Source organism: Pomacea canaliculata, linkage group LG10 (assembly GCF_003073045.1).
Source record: "Pomacea canaliculata isolate SZHN2017 linkage group LG10, ASM307304v1, whole genome shotgun sequence".
NCBI lineage: Eukaryota > Metazoa > Mollusca > Gastropoda > Architaenioglossa > Ampullariidae > Pomacea > Pomacea canaliculata.
The window spans coordinates 1,499,458-1,520,877 of NC_037599.1; the positions used below are offsets into that span (position 1 = coordinate 1,499,458).

A 21,420-nucleotide genomic window follows, 5' to 3' on the forward strand; every position below is an offset into this window, starting at 1 on the left:
AATTCTTTTCGAATCTTAAATTATGTGTGAACTGTGTCTGTTCCTTCTCCCCTTTTGTATGTGTTCGTATATCTCTTTTACAAATGTCCATAAATTCCAGCAGTATAACGAATTGAGCAAGCAGTTTATTACTGTGTTATAGAATACAATGACAAATATAAGGGAGGGGAGAGTACAAAGACTGCTCATGCAATCAATTTATAAGGTGTTTCAATGTTACAGGTCTGAATGATAAGAGGCAGAAGGGACGATGGGAATACTCTAATGGGGAGCCGGTGGCTGTCACCAACTGGAAGGGCGGGGGACCTCGCACCATGCGCAGCAATTTCCAGAAGAACTGCGCGGTGGTGAAGAACCTGCTGAAGTGGCGCAACAAGAACTGCAACAAGTATCGCATGCGCTTTGTGTGTGAGGCCCCTCCGGCCAGCCTGCAGGGGGTCCCCACCACCGCCAGCACGGGCGGCAGCAGCAGCAGCGGCTACAACAACCTGGCCAGCAACAGGCAAGACGACAAGCAGTCTAGACGATGGAGCGCTGGCCAGCGGGGAAGTAGAGGAAACAGAAAGAACGTGCAAGACGGATTTTTTTACGGACAAAAATAAAAAGAAAGAAAAGAACTCAAAGGTGGAGTGCTTAGAGTAGAAGCGATAAACGGTGTAGAGTGAGTGCTCAATGATGTGGAGGCGGATGTTTGACAGTTAGACGTGTAGTGGAATCACAAGGTGAGCTCAGTGAAGCAAGGAAAGGTTGAGGCAAAGTGGTGTGTTGAATGAAAGGTCGGACAACCAACATCGATCAGTCTCGGAGCTGATGCCACATGTCCTGTGCCCTCCAGGCAGAGTTCTGTTGTTGAGGCTGATAACTACTTGATGTTGAAAAGTGATCGTGAAAGAACAAGTACTGACAAAAATCGAGTTTTATTTCCGTGGGAAGGGCGGTATGGACAAAGTTCGTCAGTTCCACACGAATGCTTTTGATTGGTGCACGTGGTCATTGTTCAAAACGACGGCGTTCTTTTCACTGGACAAAGAACACGATTTAGTGCAACGATGCTCACTAGAGGTGTATCAATGTACGATCCATTCGGCTTTGGAAAAGCAGATGGTTGCCTGTTGTTGGCTACAAAGGACGAACTCAATGAAATAGTTGTTTAGGTCAACGGCAGAGGTCATGCTTTCCGTTACAAACACATTGGGTTCGATCCCGTGGCGGCAACACGAAAGAGAATGTTTTTGACTGGAGGGTGTGTGGCTTTTAAAAGAAACAGAAAAAATATAAAAGGAAGACTACGGAGAGAAACGTTTAGAGAAACGTTTATATAAAAAGGTCATAAGACTTGAGTGGACAGAAAGACTGCTGGCTGTGGACAAGTAGGACTGTGGACAGTCTGAGGAGAAGCTGTTATCAGATCTTGTGAACAGGTCAGAAAAAAATGACAGGCGGTGTTTGGTCAAATTTTGACACTTAGGTGACATTTCGGTCCACGAGTTCTGCGAAGATTTCAGTGAGTTTCAGATTTTCACATCGAGGAAGGTCGTTGATTCGGTGGTATGTGTTGACGGCTTGAAAGGAACTGGATCCATTCTCGACAGTCACACAAGGAACCAAATTTTTAAAATACGAAACCCTTGTTTTAGTGACCTTCTCGCCAGTAAGTATATCAGACAATCGTTATTATTTTTTTGTATTAAGATTTGTAGATTTTCTTGGTGACCTTGCGAAGATGTTTGCCGAGCGTACTTGATCCTTCTTTCAAAGTGATAATTTTAAACTAAGGGCAAACCTTTTACTAGTAATCTTAAAAGAGGACTGATCGTCTTAGGTCCGAGCTCTCAACTTTCAGTCCCCCATTTAAAGATTCAAAAAATATTTCCTTTGCTGTATTGATTACTGTTTTCCTTTCTGAAATCGTGAGAAAAGTTATATTTCTATGATCTGGCAGAATCAAGGATTTCTAAGGTTTATTTTCCCCACAACAATTACTTGAATCCAAGCTTTAACCCTTTGTGTAAAACTTATGCTAAGAAAGATCTGAAAGTTGAAATTCTTTTATACTCTGCAGATCAGTGCTTTATTTCTTTATTTAAATGACGGTCGTAGAAGCTAAGTGGCAGTTGGGTTCTTACAGTTTTGTAGCTGAAAGGAATGTTTGGACTGACCCCTTATTTTTGGTGTTTGTCACGAATAGTGTTCATTTTGAAAACCATGTTGTGAATTTTTGACACAAATGTTTCGTGAGATGTAAATTAGTTCAGCGTGTGGTTACATAATTATAAGCGTAGATGTTCCTGTTCTGTTGCAGCACAACATAAACAAAGGTCTCAATGTTATGATTGCTTTTGTTTAGTCATCACCCCCTCCCCCAGTCCTCCTGCTTCCCTTGATGGTTCATCATTCATTAATCACTTCCTGTCCAGCCATTCCTTCCACTAATACCCATTTTCATCTCTACGGCTACCCTCGCCCACTCCTCCATCTTTTTCACCTGTTACAACGATGCGACTGTACCAGATATAAATACAAATATATCACGCCAAGAATTATCTTCATGCGACGCAGACATATCCCAAGGTGCAAAAGTGCATATATCTAGCATAATTACAATCTACTTATAATATTTTACTCATTATTGCCAGATGTAACTCTATTTAAAATCTCATCAATGTAGTGTGTTGCCATGGTTGGTGAGCACAGATGCCAGATGGAACTTTTTGAAAGATATAATTTTGCTTTTGTGAATTGTCTGTGTTTGGTGATAACGAGAGGTGACATGGTTACAATCTTGCTTTATGTTCGAGTCTGTATTCTCTTAGGCACATGGCAAGACATAAAACGAAATAGTCGTAAACAAAATGCCTCTTGGTGTCGTATTTTGACGAGAACTTGAAAATCACCATTAGAGTACAAACACTACAAAAGATTTGTTACTGAAAATAAAAACAACAAAAAAGCAAACACAAAGGTGAGGTTGATAAAATGATTTCGCTCAGTTACATCGACACGATACGAAATGATAGATAGTTTTATATGATAACAAATACATGGCCGTAGTGACAGGTTAGTAGAATGGCTATCATAAGTTTGCTACAAAAATCAGAAGTAATATTTTTTTACTAAATTGTAGGAGAAAATTAAGGGGTTGCTTCAACGGCGAACTTGCTTGTGTGGCCTCGTGGGAAACATACGAACCTCAAATCCGTTTTTTCCAATTAAGGGCAGTTTTCTATTTATAGAAATGTTGCAACAGGTTAACAACGGATTCTAATAAGACCTGAGAAAGCAAAACGACCAGCACTTATGTTATTCTTGTTAGAAGATAAATCTGTATTGTCTGTTCTTGCAAACTTGTTTTATATATATATGTTTATATGTGTGTGTGCGCGTGCGAGAAAGACAATTTTTTTAGTATGAATACGTCTGAGCGGCCACACACCTGTTCTCCATCATACAAATATTTCTGTTTTGCACGTGCTTCTCCTGACACGTGGTATACGACTGCTCACTGTAGTCTCCAAGAAGCATATTCAAACAATACAAGCTGACCATAATATCTGCATCTGAGCCATGCCGAGTGCATAAAGAAGCATATTAAATGCATTAAAATTCTACGTTCAGATGACTTAATTGTGTTAACTGTGTATTAAACTATCAATTGGACAATTCATAAAGAATTTTAAAAAACCGACAATGCACAAGGAGAGACCTTAAAGGATTGAATGTACAGAATATATTTTTAAAGACCCGATACAACCCAAGTTTGGATCCTTGTTGTCCTTGTAAGCCTTCTGTGCAAATGACTGTGTGCGTGCATCGTGCAAGGCTCGGTAGGTGGGGGAGATTGTGTGTTTGTGTTTGTGTTTGTGTTATGTACATAATAACTTACATCTGCGTACAAGTGCCAGGAGCTTCTTTGCTTTTAGTCTTTGAGTGTAACTGTTACGGCTGTAACCCACTGTTGTCACCTTGTTTCTCCAGTTTGTTTTTTTTTTTTTCCTAAGGTCGGGATCCTACCCTTATCAACTGTTTATCGTTTGACGCTTTGTTGCTTGACAAGAATCCAAGCACAACAACAAATGATATAAATTTATTATTTACACCAATGTATATTACTTTGTACTCGCTGTGTGATTGTGTTTGTGAGTTCTGCGTGTGTGTGTGTCCGCGAGTATTCCCTTTCTATCCCATATACTTGTGTACATGGGGTGCATGCACTATGTCTACATAATGCACAGTCGTGTTTATTTTTGTGTGCGTACATGTTCGAATGCTCGTTTTGTCTCTGGCGAAAGAGAAGCAGAGGAAAGGACAGACAAAAAAAAAAAAAAAATAAAAGGAAGAGTACAGATTATCTACAGCTGCGTATGAGCTTTCCATAGAATGGGGGGCCCCCAGTAAAAGCACAGACACTGATGCGGTCACTGTGCTGCTTACCTTAGGACAAATAGGCAGAATTTTTTTTTTTAGAGATGGATGTACAATAGCCAAGGGTCAATGACCGCAGGGTCACTTCGGGCGGGTGACTCACGAGCAGTCATTCTCTCCGCCGCAATTCACAGTCACATTTGGTGTCAGTCGCTTATGTGATTTTTGAATGTGATTATGTTTGTATTATGTTTGTAATGTTTCTCATTAGCATAGACATTTACCGTTATTTATATTCGAATTTTCCGGCCATCGAGAGTGTACGTAGCAATATGAATTGTGGGTCTAGTGTGTGGCACAGCTCCTACTCTGTACACATGTAATATAGTCCTTCATGAACTGTACAATACTGTGTTTGTTGGTCTCTAGTATAGGTCAGACTTATCTCTTGGACTGCGTTGGTAGACTTCTAGAGGGAACACACTATGTTGCTGAACCGAGCGTCCTTAACAACGTGTACGAATTAATGTAAGCTTTCTAAATTAATGACAAATAAACATGAGAATCTGGCGTTGAGCTGACTTGACATGTGTGCGTGCTTGCCTTTACAAACTGCGATTTTACTGACAACCCTCAGCCTTCATTGTCACCACCCTGACACACTACTGCACGCACACAAACACCCAACACAGACACATGCACCCAGACACACAAGTACCCAGACACACAAACACAGACACACATGCACCCAGACACACACACCCCACCTCTCTCTCTCCTCCACAGTAGAGCACACAGTTAGTCCCTCACATGGTTTGCTGCTGGAAGCACCAATCATCAAAGCAAAACACCTAGACGAGGGTCTAGATAAAGTTAATTCCATTCAACAAGTTATGTTTCCATCCCTGACTTTGACAAGTCTCCTGGATGTATTTCTACTCAGTACATCGATAAACTGACAGTTCTAACAATGCAGGAAGGTCTCCTCCATCGACTAGATAAGCAAATATCATACAATTAGTGACGAGGGCAAACAGTACATACACCTACAACAAGGTGTACAGCAACAACATCTACATGTACAACACACAATGCGACACAAGCAACGGAAACAACAACAACAGACAAGTACATGTCCACTTCATCCAAGACAACTGTTCAAGACTTTGGTTATTTAAACACAAATTGTTGTCTTCTGTGAACACACAGGTCACTGACCTACAAAACACTATAAATATGAGTGTATATATCAATATTTTACAATGCCTGGTACGTAACAATCATAGGTAACCGAATAACATGTACACTGAGGTACTCAGTACTGGTGATGAGGTATTTATGAGGTATCAACTGCTTCCTGCTTACACATACACATGATTGTGTTCTGTGACTTGTCACCTCTGTGCAATGGTCTCACCTTATCTAGATGGAGTTGGTTTTTTTTAATTTTTGATGTAAATTGTTTTTTAGAGATAAATTTTGTTTCACGTAAACAGTTGTATGCCTCCTTCACGAGATTTATCTTATGAGGCATGACATCTCTGATGTGTTAGATGAAAGAAATAATCATCTAAATATAAAGTTTATCAAAATTGAAGGGACCACTACGTTCATATGAGAGGAACGTGTTTACTGGGCAGGAGGTGTCAAAACAACAGCATCATACTATAAACAACTAGTGAAGGGGAGCTGGTCTCCGCCATGACATAACCAACATGCCTTCAAGTCTCACCTGAAAAGAAACCTCACAATGGACACGAGTGTGGGAGCCATTAAATAAAAATGTTCCAAATGGAGGATCTCGATGATAATGGCGGTTGTGTTTGGATGGTGGAGGATAGGTAGTAGTTAGGAAGCTCAGTAGTAAATGCTGCTGGTATATGACAAGGTGAGTGGAGGACAAGCTGTTGTTTTAAATTATGTCTTGACAATCGTAAAACTCGATAAGCTAAATATTTTGAGAAAATGTGTGATTGCATGTTACCACAAGTTTAGTGTTTTCTTCAGAGGGCATTCTTCGGTACTCCCTCTAACTTTAATGTCTTAAAAGATCAAATCACAAAAAAAATCACTCGGTGGGAAAAACAGCGACTGCTACACAATTTAAAAACTAAATCACGGCCAAAACTGTTATAAAAATATGTTTTTCCCATAATATTTCTTCTGACTTCCTCTCGGCACAAATTTATGCATAAAATTCTATTCTTAGTCGGGTTGTTACAGCGTGACAGCTACGTCCTCAGTGTCACGCTCAGTCACGTGACTGTGGACGTCTCTCATGTCGTGGCGTTCAGCGGCCTGGTACAAAAATAAATAAACTCGCCGAGCGACCATGCAGCTTGTGCCCTAGAGTCATTCCTCCCAGCCTGGCCCAGGCACACTCTCGGTGCTGTCCCGTCATCCTTTGCGAACTGACGTGGCCGGCATCGACGGCGGAGCGCCACCTTTGGTGCAGGTCTGGCAGCACATGGTCTGGAAGTATGGCCGCTCGCAGTAACCGAAGTTGAACACCAGCGGGCAGTAGGCTACCTTGAACTTGTCCTCGCAGTCTGAGAAACAGAAGAAATAAAATTTGAGAAAGTTCAAAGATGCTAACCTCTGACCTGTGCACTAAGGTGAAGAGGCCTGCAGACCCACACAATGTCGGCAAATAAAAGGTCAGGTCTACAACCTCTCTCACCATCGACATCTAGCAGTGTGTCGTGCACTGCTGTTAGCCACCCGACTATTCTTATCCTCACACACACACACTGATTGATGACGTAAGCAGTCTCTGTACATTAGTGATGCACGTGAGATAGACTCTGCCTGCTGATAAGGGAAAGAAAATTCAGCTACTTGAAACCAAGTGAGTGAAAAGACGAGCCGGGTGTGAAAGTGCATTTGCTTGTGGCGTTTTACCTGGAACTTCTAACCTATGACCTTTAACCTTGTCATGTGCTGGCTTGCACATTTTGTGGAGGCTGTGGTGTTTCTGTGTGCGGGTAATGGTAAGGGGTTAATGGAGTGGTGACACTTACTGCTCTCTATTTCCTCCTCATCGCTGCACATGCTCTGGCACTCTCTCACTGCTGGGGGTCGGAGGGCAGGGTCACAGGGGTCACCACTGAAGGACTGACACTGAACAGTACGCTCCTGGGTTCCCGACCCACAGCTCACTGAACACTGAAAAAGACAACCACACCTGTGCATCTGCTCACCTGGGAGAAGGCCGAGTGACAAATCATATCAAAGCTATTAATAGCACTGGCGACGTTAAACTGATTTGAATGTTTGCCGCAAATTTACTCGGTGATGTCAGCAGCGACAGAAATAATTAAAGTAAAAGTGAAGACAGCTGCTAAGGATTGAAGTAATGTGTCGTCAGCGGAAGTGACGTGCGCCCTCTGTTGGTGTACCCTGTAGTCTCACCAATCAACTACTGTCACGTGATAGGTGCCTGACAGGTAAGTACCTGGCCCCACTCGCCCTTCCGCCACTGGGGTGGGGGGCAGCGTCTGCTGACGCAGGTCTGACGTGCAGCGGGCTTGACCTCCCCTGACTCCTCGCACTGCCGCTCGTCCAGGTAACTGTCACTGTCTGACGTCATGCACACCACTCGCCGCGTTCTCTCCCCTGGTCCGCAAGACGGCGCACACTGAACCAGCGAACAAAGCCAAGTTTTAGAAGAAAAAGGAAACAAATGAAAGAAAGAAGTGAGTTTCAGTTTGTTTCTCGGGTAAATAAAGTGTTTCCACCTCGTGCAGATGACAGGAAGGGTTAGAAACGGTTTGAGTAAAGAGAGGGAAAGATCAGTACCCCCCCCAAAAAAAAAAAAAAAAACCATCCTCCTGCAGGTGCCACACCCCAAAGGTAATACGAGTGAGGTCCAAATGGCGGACAATTATCTGCAGTGTATTGGTGACAAACCTTGTGCAGACTCGCTATCATCCCCCATCCCCCAGCGCGTCATCGTCATCGTAAGACTAGCGTATCGCTGTGCCGGACTGATATACTAGCGAACTGTAGACATGTTTTTTCTTAATAGAATGAACAGTACCACCAGAATAATTATATGAGTAGTTTTCCTTGTTGATACTGCTGTTGTTGTCGTCATCAACATCTTATGACAGACATTGTGTAATGTCACCCAGCGCCCACTAGTGTCACAGGACAGTGCGATTAGAGGGAGGTAAGTACCTTGGCGCGTGCAAACTCGGAGCTAAAGGGGAAAGACTGGGTACAAAGTATGGACATATGAGACTGATGCTGGCTGATGTGGGAGATAATGAGCTTTGCAGGGGGATAATAGCACTGAGAAAATGTTGATAGACAATACAGCCTGGAACCATGTGCAACTGATGTTACTCAATAATACAAGTTTCTAAATATAAATCTTTATACCATTATTGCATTCATTGTTATCATGTCAATTGACAGTGTAACTGTAACCCTTCACTGGGTGTCGGGGGTTTTCTCTGGATAATTCGGTTTCTTTTCACTCCTTCCATTCCCACCTCTTCCCCATAGTGTGAAATCGCCGCAAACACTTTCCTACTAAATAAACCAACCAATCAAATGCCTTATTACATTTAATATTTTTATTTTTACAATATTTAAAAATCCACCAGCGAAGCTTCACCAACCTCGGACCACTCGAAGGTGTGCCAGATGGCGGGGCAGCGCTGCAGGAGGCAGTCCTCCTGGGTAGGGGGCTTGCTGCCTTTCTCACACTCGGACTCGTCCTGCACCACCCGCTCACCGTCCCCGCCCACCTGCACGCAGGCAACCAGGCGTGTCCTCACACCCTCCCCGCACGTGCGGCTGCACTCCAGCCACTCGCCCACAGACCACCTGGCGACACAACAGCGCATGTCACTGCGCGTGCACGTTTGAAAGCTCTTTGTTTGTGTGTGTGACAGACAGAAACAGAGAAAATGCTTTCTTCAAAGAAGCCTAGTGCCAGGATCTCATGACTATGTGTTACTTGGCCTTGTGACAATTCAGAACCCACAATGGACACGGTTATTGAGATTTTGCACCAACTCAAATTAAACTCAACTTAATTAAAGCATGTTCGAATATGTTTATTCAAAGCTTAATTCTAGAAGCTAAACTGAAACAGAAAATTGTCATAATTTGTAAGTACACTGTGGATTTTCAGTAAGAGGTTCACATACAAAACTAAGGGCACTCACTCTGGCGGACACGCCTGCTGGTTGCACTGCTTCATGTGATCCCTGGGCCGGGGCTGAGGATGACAGTAGGTGTCATTCACTGTCCTGCCGTCAGATTTGTTGACACACTCAGCTTTCGATATGCTTACTCCTGGGCCAGTATGAAACACAACTCCGATTAATGAAGAATCGACTAACAACCAACAAAATGTCTCGATAACAGACTGAACTCGTGAAACATAGACAGGGAAAAGGCTGCATATCTAGACATAAATAACTAAGGTATCTGGGCAGAAGGAAATGATTCCATATGCAGTGGCCTAGACACGGTGAACCACTTACAGTTCATCACTGGCAACCACTGGCTATGCGGCCTTTTGCCATTAAACTTTTCTGGCCAAGCAGCAAAGACAATGTAAATCATTGTTTTTAAAAGCTTTTTTGTTGCAAAGGTTTTAAACGGATGGACTTGGTTCATTAACAGTTACATCGTTCAGGGTTCAGTGCATCAAAGGCAAAATGCAGGTATGCTTCTGAAAAACTGTAGAGAGTGCATGTGTAGCTGTGTGTGTCAGGTCTTTATAAATACCAAGTCAGCTTTATACACCAACAAGTCAGTCTTCACATCATCAGAGTTCACCTAACAGCTTACCTGTGGAGCAGCTTTTGGTGCACGGGAACCAAGGGGAGTGTCGCCAGGTGTACAAGGAGATGTCGTGCAGCGTGGATGAAGTGTTGATGGGCAGGTTATACTGGTACTGGATACCCCGGTTACCTTCCTGCAGCAGCATCTGAATGGAATTTACAGAGACTGCAGCCTCCACCGTACACTTGTACTCTCTAGCGCATTCTCTCTGGCCTGGGTCACTTTGTTTGTTTGTTTGTTTGTTTGTTTGTTTGTTTGTTTGTGTGCGCGCACGTGTGTATGAATGTCTCTCCCTCTTGTGTTTCTGTCCCAGATAGACTGTGTTCGAGAACGTGCGGTGAAAGACGACTACCACCATTACCACCATTCACCGCATTACCACCATCACCGCCGCCACCACCGTGCAATGTTACCATGACAACGAGATCTTCTGACGTCGGTCCCAGAGCCTGCAGGACTCCGGCTCGTTGTCCGGACAGCTTGTAGTGGAAGACCGTTCCCGCCACCGTGAACTTGCGAGGCCAGTCGATCGTCCAGTCGCCGTTGATGTAATATTTGTCCTTCACGTCTTTCAGGGCTAGGTAAATAAACAAAGCTTTTCTTATAATTTGATGTTTAGCTTTAGAGATGATGTTTATCTTCTTCTACAGTCGTCAATACACACGGACACAGATGCTGCTGGTCAACAATCGGTTTGTTTGTTATGTGCAGTGAGTCCAGCTCACACTCACTCCGGGGAATATGCTTTACCAACTTTACTATTATTAGTAGTAGTTGTTGTAGTGAAAAATATATTTGTGTATGACATTTTCACGGCAAATATTTGTACTGCAAGTTGTCGGTACATACATGGGTAGGTAGTTCTTTGTGTGACAAAATGGTTTCAATGGGAAGGACACTGGTGACAGTGCCACAGGCACAGAGAGGGAGCTACACTCGCTAGAAAGCTCGAGAAGTTCGGAGGTTGTTTTTAATAAGGAGACTGTGGAAGGAGTCTTGAGGTAATTTTTTTTCTTGTGTCTATGTGTGTAGGTGAGAGTTCTCAAATGTGTGCTGGTGTTTTTCTCTCAAGTAATACTGTCAGGCGTGTCCATTTGAGTTCTCAAGTAATAATGTCCTTCCATTTGAGGTCTATAATTTCTATTGTTTGTGATTCATTGATTGTGCATAGTTTACACTTTGAGAAGGGCAAACAAAGGAATTCACTTTTATGTAACATGGAGAATCACAAAACATATTTTGTACTAAAATAAATCAAGGGACAAAAATGTCCTGAAAAGCACGATTACTGAAACTCTCTCCATGCAGCCATCACAGTTTTGTTTGTTTTTTTTTGAAAGATCACCCCCTTCTCCATCTTTCTCTCTGCCCCCCCCCTCTCTTGTTCAACTCCCATTCAACTGTCTTTAGCACGATATTCCACTTCACTTTGCTTTTCGTGTTTTGTTTTATTGCAAATAATGCAAACAAATATTGATACTGCTTGCTGACAATGGGGCGCTGCTAGTGCCCCGTGAAGACAGCGATCGAAGGACACAGGGGGCCACTTACCCAGGTAGTTAGTGGAAAACGAAGCTTCAGAAATCTGCACATACACAGCACCCTTGGGGATAGTCACCACCTCTTGATAAGCTGCAAGCCAATAAAATAAACATGGGATGTTTGTGCCAGGGTACAACAATCTCCAGACAAGCGATGGGTGGACTCAATACAAGCGGGAAAGAAAAATAACATCCACGCATTCAAAGAAGAGAAACTGAAAGAAAGAAAGCAAAAAAGTAAAGAAAAAAGCCAACAAAAAGAAACAAACCAAAAACAAACCAAAACAAAAAAAAAAAAAAACCAACAACTGAGGAAACGAAGAAAGAGAAAGAAAAGAAAGAAGAAAATTAATATGAACCTGAAGATATGGGGATAGAAAAACTAGTAGATGGAAGGAAAGACAAGCAGAGGGACAAATATTGGGCAAAATAAAAACACGCAACACCACACACTCTCTCAGTAAAAAGAAGACCAGGGGGAGCTCTGTCACCTCCATTGGGCAGAGGTTTGTCAAAAATCCCGGACACGGTTTTACAGGTGGAGTTGTCGCCGTCACACACTCGGCACACATCTTCTTTCTTCCTCGACCCCAGGTAGCCATCACAGCCGACAAACTGAAAATAATGGTAGAACTTAGTAGCATCAGCACTATCCACAATCTGAAAGTGATAACAAAACTGTAGTAATAAAACTGCAGCTCTCTGTCTGTTCCTATTTGTCTTGTAGAAGCCATCCTCCCCAGTAATATACTCGTCAAATTTACAAACGTCGTTTGAACGAGGCCTAACATGAACTAACCGATTATATTTTAAACCCAGTCAGCACTGAGGGTAAAATGCCCTTCTGTCTGTTCTACCCAGTTTAGCGGCCACATATTACGGGTACCTTGCATTCCCCGTTGATACAAATGTGTGGCTTGTCGGGGTAGCATCGGGTTCCGTCGATGACCTTGCTGACCCTCTCCGTGTAGAAGTTGTAGCCCTCGGCCATGCACACCAGCGCGCACGGCTTCGCCTGTTCTGCGACAGACACAACCAGACTCTCTTGTACATCTGACAGTACAGTCTGGCTCTTGTACATGGCAGTACAACAGGCTCTCTTGTACATAGCGACACAACAGGCTCTCTCGTACATCTGACAGTACAGTCTGGCTCTTGTACATGGCAACACAACAGGCTCTCTCCTACATTCACAAATACAACAGGCTCTCTCGTCCATTTGACAATGCAATCTTTCTTGCATAACAATACAACAAGCTACCTAAAGACTGACAGAACCAACCTCCGGTGTAGGGAACCCACTTGTAGTAATGGCCGCGAAATGGAACCTTGTCGTAACTGGAACACTGCACCTCCCGAAAGTCTCGGGCCTCTGGTGGACAGGGCTGACACAGCGAGCACAGGCATTGTTTTACATACACATTGCTGAGGATGAGTGTCGTCAGACAATTCAATAATAGTCGAACGTCGTCAGATAATCTAATAATAGTCGTCAGATAATCCAATAATAGTCGAACGTCGTCAGATAATGCATTAATAGTCACACAACGTCATCAACACTCCATTAGCAGTCCATTAATAGTCAAATAACGTCATCAGACACCCATTAATAACGACAGAGTGATCAGACGCGCCATTAATAGTCACAGAACGTCATCGGACAGTCCCTTAGTAGTGACACAACGTCATCACACCATCCAATAATAGACGCACAACGTCATCAACGAGTCCATTAAAAATTGCAGGACGTCATGGGACAATCATTAATAACCACACAACTATTAGACTTAGATTGTAGCAGGTGTACAAAGGAGATGTACTTAGTTTAGTGGTTGTGCGAAGGAGACTAATTCATTAAAGCTTACAGAGATGATGATTAGTGTAACAACTGCACACAAGAGATGGATGGCTACTGACCGTCACGTGACACGATCTGTATCTTTTCCTCTGACCCACACAGTAGCGTCCTCCATCTTGAGGCCTGAAATTATGAATAAAAAAAACGGGCAACCGCCAACGCGCACTGTAGTCATGATAACGATGACGATGACGATGACAATGATGACATGAACATGAGCTCAAGGCGCTGCACACGAAAGACAACAAATTAACCGTCAGCCATGCAGCATCATACACAAGCATCAGCAGACAAGACTATGGATGAATCGTTGAGAAGTCGACAGAACTGATTATGCAAGATATTTCTTGAAAGAAAAACATGTTGTGGTCCGATGTGAAAGCTTCAAATGTAGGCACAGAGCGAAGAGAGGGAGAAAGAGAATTCCAAAAACTTGGGCCAGAGAGGAAGAGAGCGTGTGGCGAGTTCCTCCCGTCTTATGAGTGCCACAGAGAAGGGAGGGCAACACAGGCAGACCAAGACAACTCTGGGGTCAGTAGCTCGGGTCAGGGGTCAGTAGCTCAGACAGGTATGCTGGAGCAAGGCCTGAAGACAAGGGTAGCACAGTGTGGTCATCGTGCAGTCAGAGAGAGCTCTCGCACATGTCACACGGATGCCGAAGTGGTGGATGGAGGAAATGAGTCGTTGGATGAACACAATGAACAGCAGAGGCCCAAGTACAGTGTGTTACTAGAGACATGGAGTCACTTACTTTGGGTCGTCACAGTCTCGCTCACTGGCTTCTACTCCCCCGCTGCAGGTGCGGGAACATTCTCCCCAGGCTCCCCACTGACCCCAACTTCCGTCCACCGTCTGTGGCTCGTACTGCGGGTTGCGACACTCCCCCTGGAAACACCACTGCAACACGAGAGACGCCATTGTCAACTGTAAAACGTAACACTCTTGTCACAGCGTGTCACAATAAACACGTCACTGCAACACGTGTGACAAGACAAGCGAGGCTCTTGTAACCACTCACGGTTCAAATCCCGTGTTGTTTCATTATTTGTTTACTGTTAGCTTTAGACCTTTAGAACTGCGGCACGATCCCCGGGAAGTCGCGTGCCTGGAATGACGCAATCCATTGCGTATTGTTTTACGTCATGAAATGACGTATACGAGAACATGGCGGCCAGTCCTTTCTTTCATTCTTGTGTCTGGGTGGCCCGGTGGCGCAATGGTTAGCGCCTGTCGCCAATACAGTGAGGGTTGGTTGACCTGGGTTCAGATCTCGTCTCATCCACGCTGTTCTTTCTCTGCACGTGACATGTTTACAGGGCTGGCTGTCTTTCCATGATATAGCCTTAGCTGCTGACTCGGCGTAAAACACCAGTTGCCCACCCACCCACCCCCCCACCTACCACCGTGGTTGCTGTGTGCGTGCGTGTGTGTGTGTGTGCGTGCGTGTGGTGCGTGTGTGCGTGCGTGCGTGCGTGCGTGCGTGCGTGCGTGCGTGCGTGCGTGCGTGCGTGCGTGCGTGCGTGCGTGCGTGCGTGCGTGCGTGCGTGCGTGCGTGCGTGCGTGCGTGCGTGCGTGCGTGCGTGCGTGCGTGCGTGCGTGCGTGCGTGCGTGCGTGCGTGCGTGCGTGCGTGCGTGCGTGCGTGCGTGCGTGCGTGCGTGCGTGCGTGCGTGCGTGCGTGCGTGCGTGCGTGCGTGCGTGCGTGCGTGCGTGCGTGCGTGCGTGCGTGCGTGCGTGCGTGCGTGCGTGTGTGTGTGTGTGTGTGTGTGTGTGTGTGTGTGTGTGTGTGTGTGTGTGTGTGTGTGTGTGTGTGTGTGTGTGTGTGTGTGTGTGTGTGTGTGTGTGTGTGTTTGCGTGCGTGCGTGTGTGCGTGCGTGCGCGTGTGTGTGTGTGTGTATACGTACTCACCCCCTTCTTGTGTCGCGACATGTAGCACTCCGTTCCTTCTGCAGCAGGCACACTGTTGGTCGTGCATTCACCTGCACTGTTGACGCACCACAGCTCACGGCACGCTTTCTGCAACAGTCCTTTAGTTTAGCACACGACACTACCGCCGCTGTCTTGCTGTTTATTTATCACTCCATGCACTCGATCACTCACTTCACGAGATTTCTAACAGACGGTTGATGTGCCAAGCAGTTCATCACCCCGCTTGTCATAAAGAATATAGTCTACTACACAAACTGAGTTAAATATAGCATCGCTACGATCTCTCTAAACCAGACCTGGGCAAAGGATCCGGCCCGCCTCCTGTCTCTGACCGGCCCGCCCGCCCGCCAGTATATATACTATATATACAGTATTGGGTAAAACTGAGTTAACTATATTAGTCCGGCCCTCTAAAACCATCCCAATTTCTCATGCGGCCCCTTGGGAAAAATAATTGCCCACCCCTGCTCTAAACACACTCACACACACGATATCATAGTGCGGATCACAGTAGTACACACGTATATATAATTATATATAATTACGGTATCTCACGTGCTTGAAGATTGCATCATGGGAATATTTTATTTCCGTCTCGCGGTTACTAGACACGAGCTTCATATTAGTTCCATTAAGTAGAATAGTAGACATGTCGAAGAGCGGCGATGCCGACAATTAAAGTTTGAAAACTGAGTTCAACGAGGCGCGAGATTTGGGTTAGACAGACCGACATCTGAAGGAAAACAAACTTGAGACACGAAGCCACGTCCCGTGTTTGTGCAGGTGTTTCTCCCCCGATATTACAACTTCCTGTGCCATCTACCCAGACACACGACAGCTAATAAGAACCGATTCATACAGTCGCCGAGAAACAGAGAAGAGTTGCTGATGACGTCACAGGCGTACCCGAGTTTCAGTTGGGTTTTTTTTTTTTTTTGAGTAGTGGGATGAACATTGCTGAATTGGACGTGAGGCTGACGACTGAGAGATGGTTGCACATGTTTCTGGTCTGTACGAAATATTTGTTAGCCATTATTATTATTGTTGTTGTTGTTATTGATATTATTATTATTATTATTATTATATTATAACCACCTTCAACTTGCAGGCTCTGGAAAGGTGGAAGAACTGATGCTGGCACTGGACGTCCATGTCAAGCCGCTCGCCGGGCAAGTCCTTGGGGTAGGCCTCCCTCTTGAGAGGGATGTTGTCCAGACACCATCCTCGCCCAGCACTGCGATGAAACAAGACTGAGGTGGTGAGCAACTAATAACTAGGGCTGCTTGTACACGTGTATACTCTATCTAGTAACAACTAAAGGTTGGCGCACACGTGCTAACATGCGTTGACTTGTGTTAACATGTAACAAGCAACAGGCAATGATCCAGGCACACAATCATTCTCTTACAACCTTCAGAATTACCAGAAGAAAACTGCGCCCCACTAGACTTTGAAACCTGAGGGAAGTTGAAGGGGTCTACTGTGGGAGGAGGAGAGGGAACTCTAGTGTCACGCATATTTACTAGCAAGAGTGATGTCCTACTCCAGAAAGTCGGTGACGTATCGCTGGGAGCAGGACGACCACTGGAAGGGTGACGTGTCTTTGGTCAGGCGGGCCGCCATGATGCGCGCTGGCTCGTAGTCCGGCAGGCCGCACGTGTTGCCGGCGCCGTCGTGGTGCATCCCGAAGCTGCACACACCACACACAATGCCCGGATGTCAAGCCCATCATGGCAGACATTACTTTATTTCAAATTCAAAATATTTGTGTGAAGCGCATTTTCTACGAACGATGAAGAAATTATGGAACCTCAGATCCCTAAAAAATATTTTGAAAGTGTCGGCGACAACTGCGCGGCCAGTTCATGAGTCGTTGTAAATACACTTCACGTTTGATGATTTGTTTGACAATGGGCGCCATACAAGTCTGTGTAAACACAATGTGACAGTGGTGACAAGGATGGTTTTTAAAAATGATTTTTGTTAGTCTTATACTGAAAACTTCTTCACATGTTTCACATTTAATTAATAACTTACAACAATAGTCACATCAACGACACCAGCTCTTCACTCGTCAGTCTACTTCGTGAGGTAACAACAGCAGCCAATGGAAGTTTACAAGATACCAATTTTCCATTCTGTCATAGTACACTGACTTGTCCCATCATCAAACTCTGTAGTACATGTTACAGAACTGAACCTGTCACTTCAGTCGTTACTTTACTTGTCACAATAATCCTCCCACTACTTACTTATGTCCGATTTCGTGGGCGATGATGAAGGCCGACGCCAGGCCGATGTCTTCATTGATGTTGCAGCTTCGTCCACTTTCACACATTCCTTCCACTGGCGCCAGTCCTTCACACATACAAATCACACTGAGCACAGCAGTACAATCATCCTTTCGGTGCCTGCAACTCACAAACTCAACATAATATGTAGCAGACATGTTTAAACCGTGAAATTCCACTGAACTCGCACTGCACAGTATGCAAAGTAACACACACACATACACACTGTGCAGTATGCAAAGTAACACACACACACACACACACACACACACACACACACACACACACACGCACACACATACATACACACTGTACAGTATGCAAAGTAACACACACACACATACATACACACTCACTTATTCCTCGCCATCCTTCCCTTGAGGGATGCGATTACAATTTATTTAAGCAGACTCGTTGAATGCGTCCTGAAATGACTTTTACAGAAGGATAGTCTATCTTCTCTCTTCTCTCTTTCTCAACTCTCTCTCTCGCGAAGTCTTTGCTTCTCGCTCGCTCGCTCGCTCAGTAGGAAACAAGTTCAAACCACACTCACCTAAAGTACCGCAGGGTTCATTCTTGTATGTGCAGATATCGTATCTGTAATTGATAAAATGCCAGGAATTATTTGCGGGATGAACACAGAGATGAACTGCCACAAGCGGCAAACAATTTACGACCTCGTTTGAACATTCACACCTGTTGTGACGTGTGATGGACGCACCTCGGCGTCGGCAGCCTGTGTGGAGAACAAGCGAGGTCAGCTTAGTACACCTGAGTTTCAAGGCTGACTCCAAGGTATTAACTATCATATGCAAGTAAATAATTTGCAGATTAGTCCAACAACCTACTCCAACCGCTTTTCCATAATTCTTTAATTGTTTGTCTATGGAAGTATGTTAAAGTACAATGAATCTGATTGGCCGACCTCGTGAGAAGGACGGCGTTGTCGTGGTGGTTGACGGCGGACTGTTTGTTGAGTTGATCCTGCCATCGACAGAAGCTGTCCAGCGACTTGTCCGCGTGATGGTTGAATCTGAGGCGAGCTGCCATTGGGCTACACACACACATCACATACATCACATACATCACATACATCATATAGATAATCTCGCCTCGCTGTCACACGTACGTCACGTGATGGCTTTCCTGAGGCTACGTGTCGGTCTGCCACACATACATCACAGGACAGACACTGTCATGACAGTATGCTGGTTAGCGTTACCCCCCAATGGAATTCAATAACAACAGCAGAAAATAATGGGGAAATGTATTAAAGCACACACACACACACAGGCAGAGCCAATCAGAACAGACACACAAACACAAACACAATCAGTAGACTTCGCTGACACACGATAACTCGACAAAAGCGGCTTTAGGGAAACTAGCAAAAGTTTGAAAGCTTGGAGAGTCTGATAGAGAATTTTATGTAATTGACAAAGAAGACAAGCCAAGATGTAAATAATAATAATAAAAAAATAATAACGAGGTCATGGGTGAAGACTTACATCATCTGCTGTGAGGAAGATCAGACGGGTGACGACGATGCTGATGGCGTTGCCAATGGATGGGTCTTGGTACAGCTTGGCCACCTGACCTCCAGGTAACAAGCGCACAACCAGTCATCACACGATCTCTGAACACGTGCTTCACCGTCTTATCCTTCGTCAAAACGTGATTATCGATGACTACTCGGGTGTTTGTCACTGTGTCATTGTCATAATGTTCCTTCCTGCACTCCCACTTGCACTGTCATCTGTCTTTTCTTGTCTGTATCACTGTCCAGTTCTCCCTTTCCTAAATTCTGTCCTGTCTCTCAGTCTGTCTTCATGGGAATAAACCATTTTTGTGTGCATGTTGACTTTTGTATTTCAGAATGTAATCAGAACTTATAAACTTTGTAAGATGATATACAGTAATATACAGTGTAGAGGGACATTACAGTGGTCTTGATGACCAGCACACGGAGTATATTGTTGTAGGTACTTACAATGTTCATGATGGTCAGAACATACGGTGTCAGGCCGTCTGCCTGCTGGATGTCGCTGTACTGCCGATGATAGTCGATGAGTTTCTTGTCGACGACCACCAACGTCTCCACGTGCTTCTCCGTGCTGACGGACCGCCGCTCCCGGTGTCGTCTGCTCGCAGTCACCTTGCGACTCACCTGGCGGATGATGGGCCAGGTGAAGGGCCGACGACTCGGCTTGAGAACTTCGTTGAAGACGTTGGCAGACTTCTGCTTTAGCCATTGGTACTTCTTCCGCTGGAGATCTTCAACATCATCGGGACAGAATCGTGAGTTGGAGAGTAAAGTTCCTCTGGTCTATGGACCAGAGACAACAACAACAACAACAACAACAACAACAACAACAACAACAACAATAACAATACCTTAAGACAAAGCTCAAACCCCAGTGACAAAACTGTGTAGGCACAAAAGTGCATGTTACCTGAGGTCTCCCCTTTGCATCAGGTCCACAGCTAATTACAATAGATAAATGTTCAGTGTCATGTGGGACATTTAGCTAATTAATAAATAAGTAAAAAAGATAATTTCATACCCGACACGCCACAGTGAGCTCGGATGTCGCCGACTTTCATCGCTGACCTCGGGTACACGAGGTGTGGGTGGCCCTCAATGCCGACCACGTTTGTGTGGTTCCACAGGGGCTCCACAAAGAAGTCGTCGATATCCGTGGAAAACACCCCGTACTTCAACCAACAAAGACAGGTGAGACAACTCGTAATACTTCCAGACAGAAGATGGTGATACGTAGTATGTACATGTAGTACTCTAAAATAATTAGCTCACATGGACGCGCGCGCATACACACAGATAATATATTCAACAGTAAAGAAGTCTTTACATACAGTTTCTCGCCGTAACAAAGCCCGAAGTATCCGTTCTCGGATTTAATTCCATCAGTCAGCTAAACAACCATATTTATAAAACATGTTTGCAAAATGCAAACTGCGGAGCTTCTGTTGGTCAGGACGGCGACAACTCGACCTCACTGTTCGTGTGTCAGACGAGCGGGGGGGGGAATTGGTGTTTTACGCCGTGTCAGCAACTAAGGCTATATCACGGCAAGGCAGCCAGCCCTGTAAACATATGCCACGTGCAGAGAAAGATCAGCGTGCCCGAGACGAGAAATGAACTCAGGGCAGCCAACCTTCACTGTATTGGTGACAGGCGCTAACAGCGCTAACCGTTGCGCCACCGGACCGCTCATCAGACGAGCGGACAAGCGCACGACACAAATATTTCTCGTGCAGTACTGTATGAGAGACAGGGGACAGGGAGATGGAAGACAACACAGATGACAACAGAATTAGTTCAGATATTTTAATAACCGTGTGTTGACAGCGCTTGAGAATAGCTTTTGTGCATACTGCTCGAGAACACGTGTCCCTCGTCACGTGACGACTTTTACCTTAGTAACGGTAGGTCCCGAACGCACGAGCAAACTGTCACAAATATCAGCTGCTGACACACAGAGATTGTGAAAACTTCGTAGTCTTTTCCCCCAGTGTTTACGGTAACACACAGTGTTTATTTATTTGCCTGGTTACAGCTTGTTTATCGAGGTTAAACCAGAGTGCGACAAGTTCTCGTCGTCACCAAGCGACAGCAAA

At 44.8% G+C, this 21,420-nt stretch overlaps 2 protein-coding genes across 5 annotated transcripts in view; one reads left to right on the top strand and one right to left on the bottom strand.

Annotated features, from left to right (window-relative positions):
• Positions 1 to 4,932, top strand: part of LOC112573517 (FRAS1-related extracellular matrix protein 1-like) — a 77,077-nt gene extending 72,145 nt beyond the window's left edge. Inside the window, 1 exon segment of the mRNA XM_025253966.1 lies at positions 223 to 4,932. Within this exon segment, the coding sequence (XP_025109751.1) occupies positions 223 to 602 (380 nt within the window). The 3' untranslated portion in view covers positions 603 to 4,932.
• A 292-nt stretch (positions 4,933 to 5,224) lies between these two features.
• On the bottom strand, positions 5,225 to 19,819 carry LOC112574372 (A disintegrin and metalloproteinase with thrombospondin motifs 6-like). 4 transcript variants are annotated; one of them, XM_025255401.1, is made up of 21 exons: positions 19,772 to 19,819; positions 19,290 to 19,373; positions 18,707 to 18,835; positions 18,335 to 18,378; positions 17,743 to 17,848; positions 17,034 to 17,180; positions 16,586 to 16,724; positions 15,470 to 15,577; positions 14,315 to 14,460; positions 13,623 to 13,686; positions 12,988 to 13,090; positions 12,592 to 12,725; positions 12,197 to 12,320; positions 11,716 to 11,796; positions 10,578 to 10,741; positions 10,171 to 10,309; positions 9,540 to 9,669; positions 8,988 to 9,195; positions 7,817 to 7,999; positions 7,383 to 7,527; positions 5,225 to 6,911 (listed from the first exon to the last, which is right to left on the bottom strand). In XM_025255401.1, the coding sequence occupies exons 2-21, from the start codon at positions 19,292 to 19,294 to the stop codon at positions 6,760 to 6,762; spliced, it is 2,451 nt and encodes an 816-aa protein (XP_025111186.1). In that variant the 5' UTR covers positions 19,295 to 19,373; positions 19,772 to 19,819; the 3' UTR covers positions 5,225 to 6,759. The 4 variants fall into 4 exon arrangements, with proteins under 4 accessions (XP_025111186.1, XP_025111185.1, XP_025111187.1 ...); XM_025255400.1 differs by having other exon boundaries at positions 8,988 to 9,219; XM_025255402.1 differs by lacking the exons at positions 18,335 to 18,378; positions 18,707 to 18,835; positions 19,290 to 19,373; positions 19,772 to 19,819 and adding an exon at positions 18,138 to 18,190 and having other exon boundaries at positions 8,988 to 9,219.
• Between the last annotated feature and the right edge of the window lie 1,601 nt (positions 19,820 to 21,420).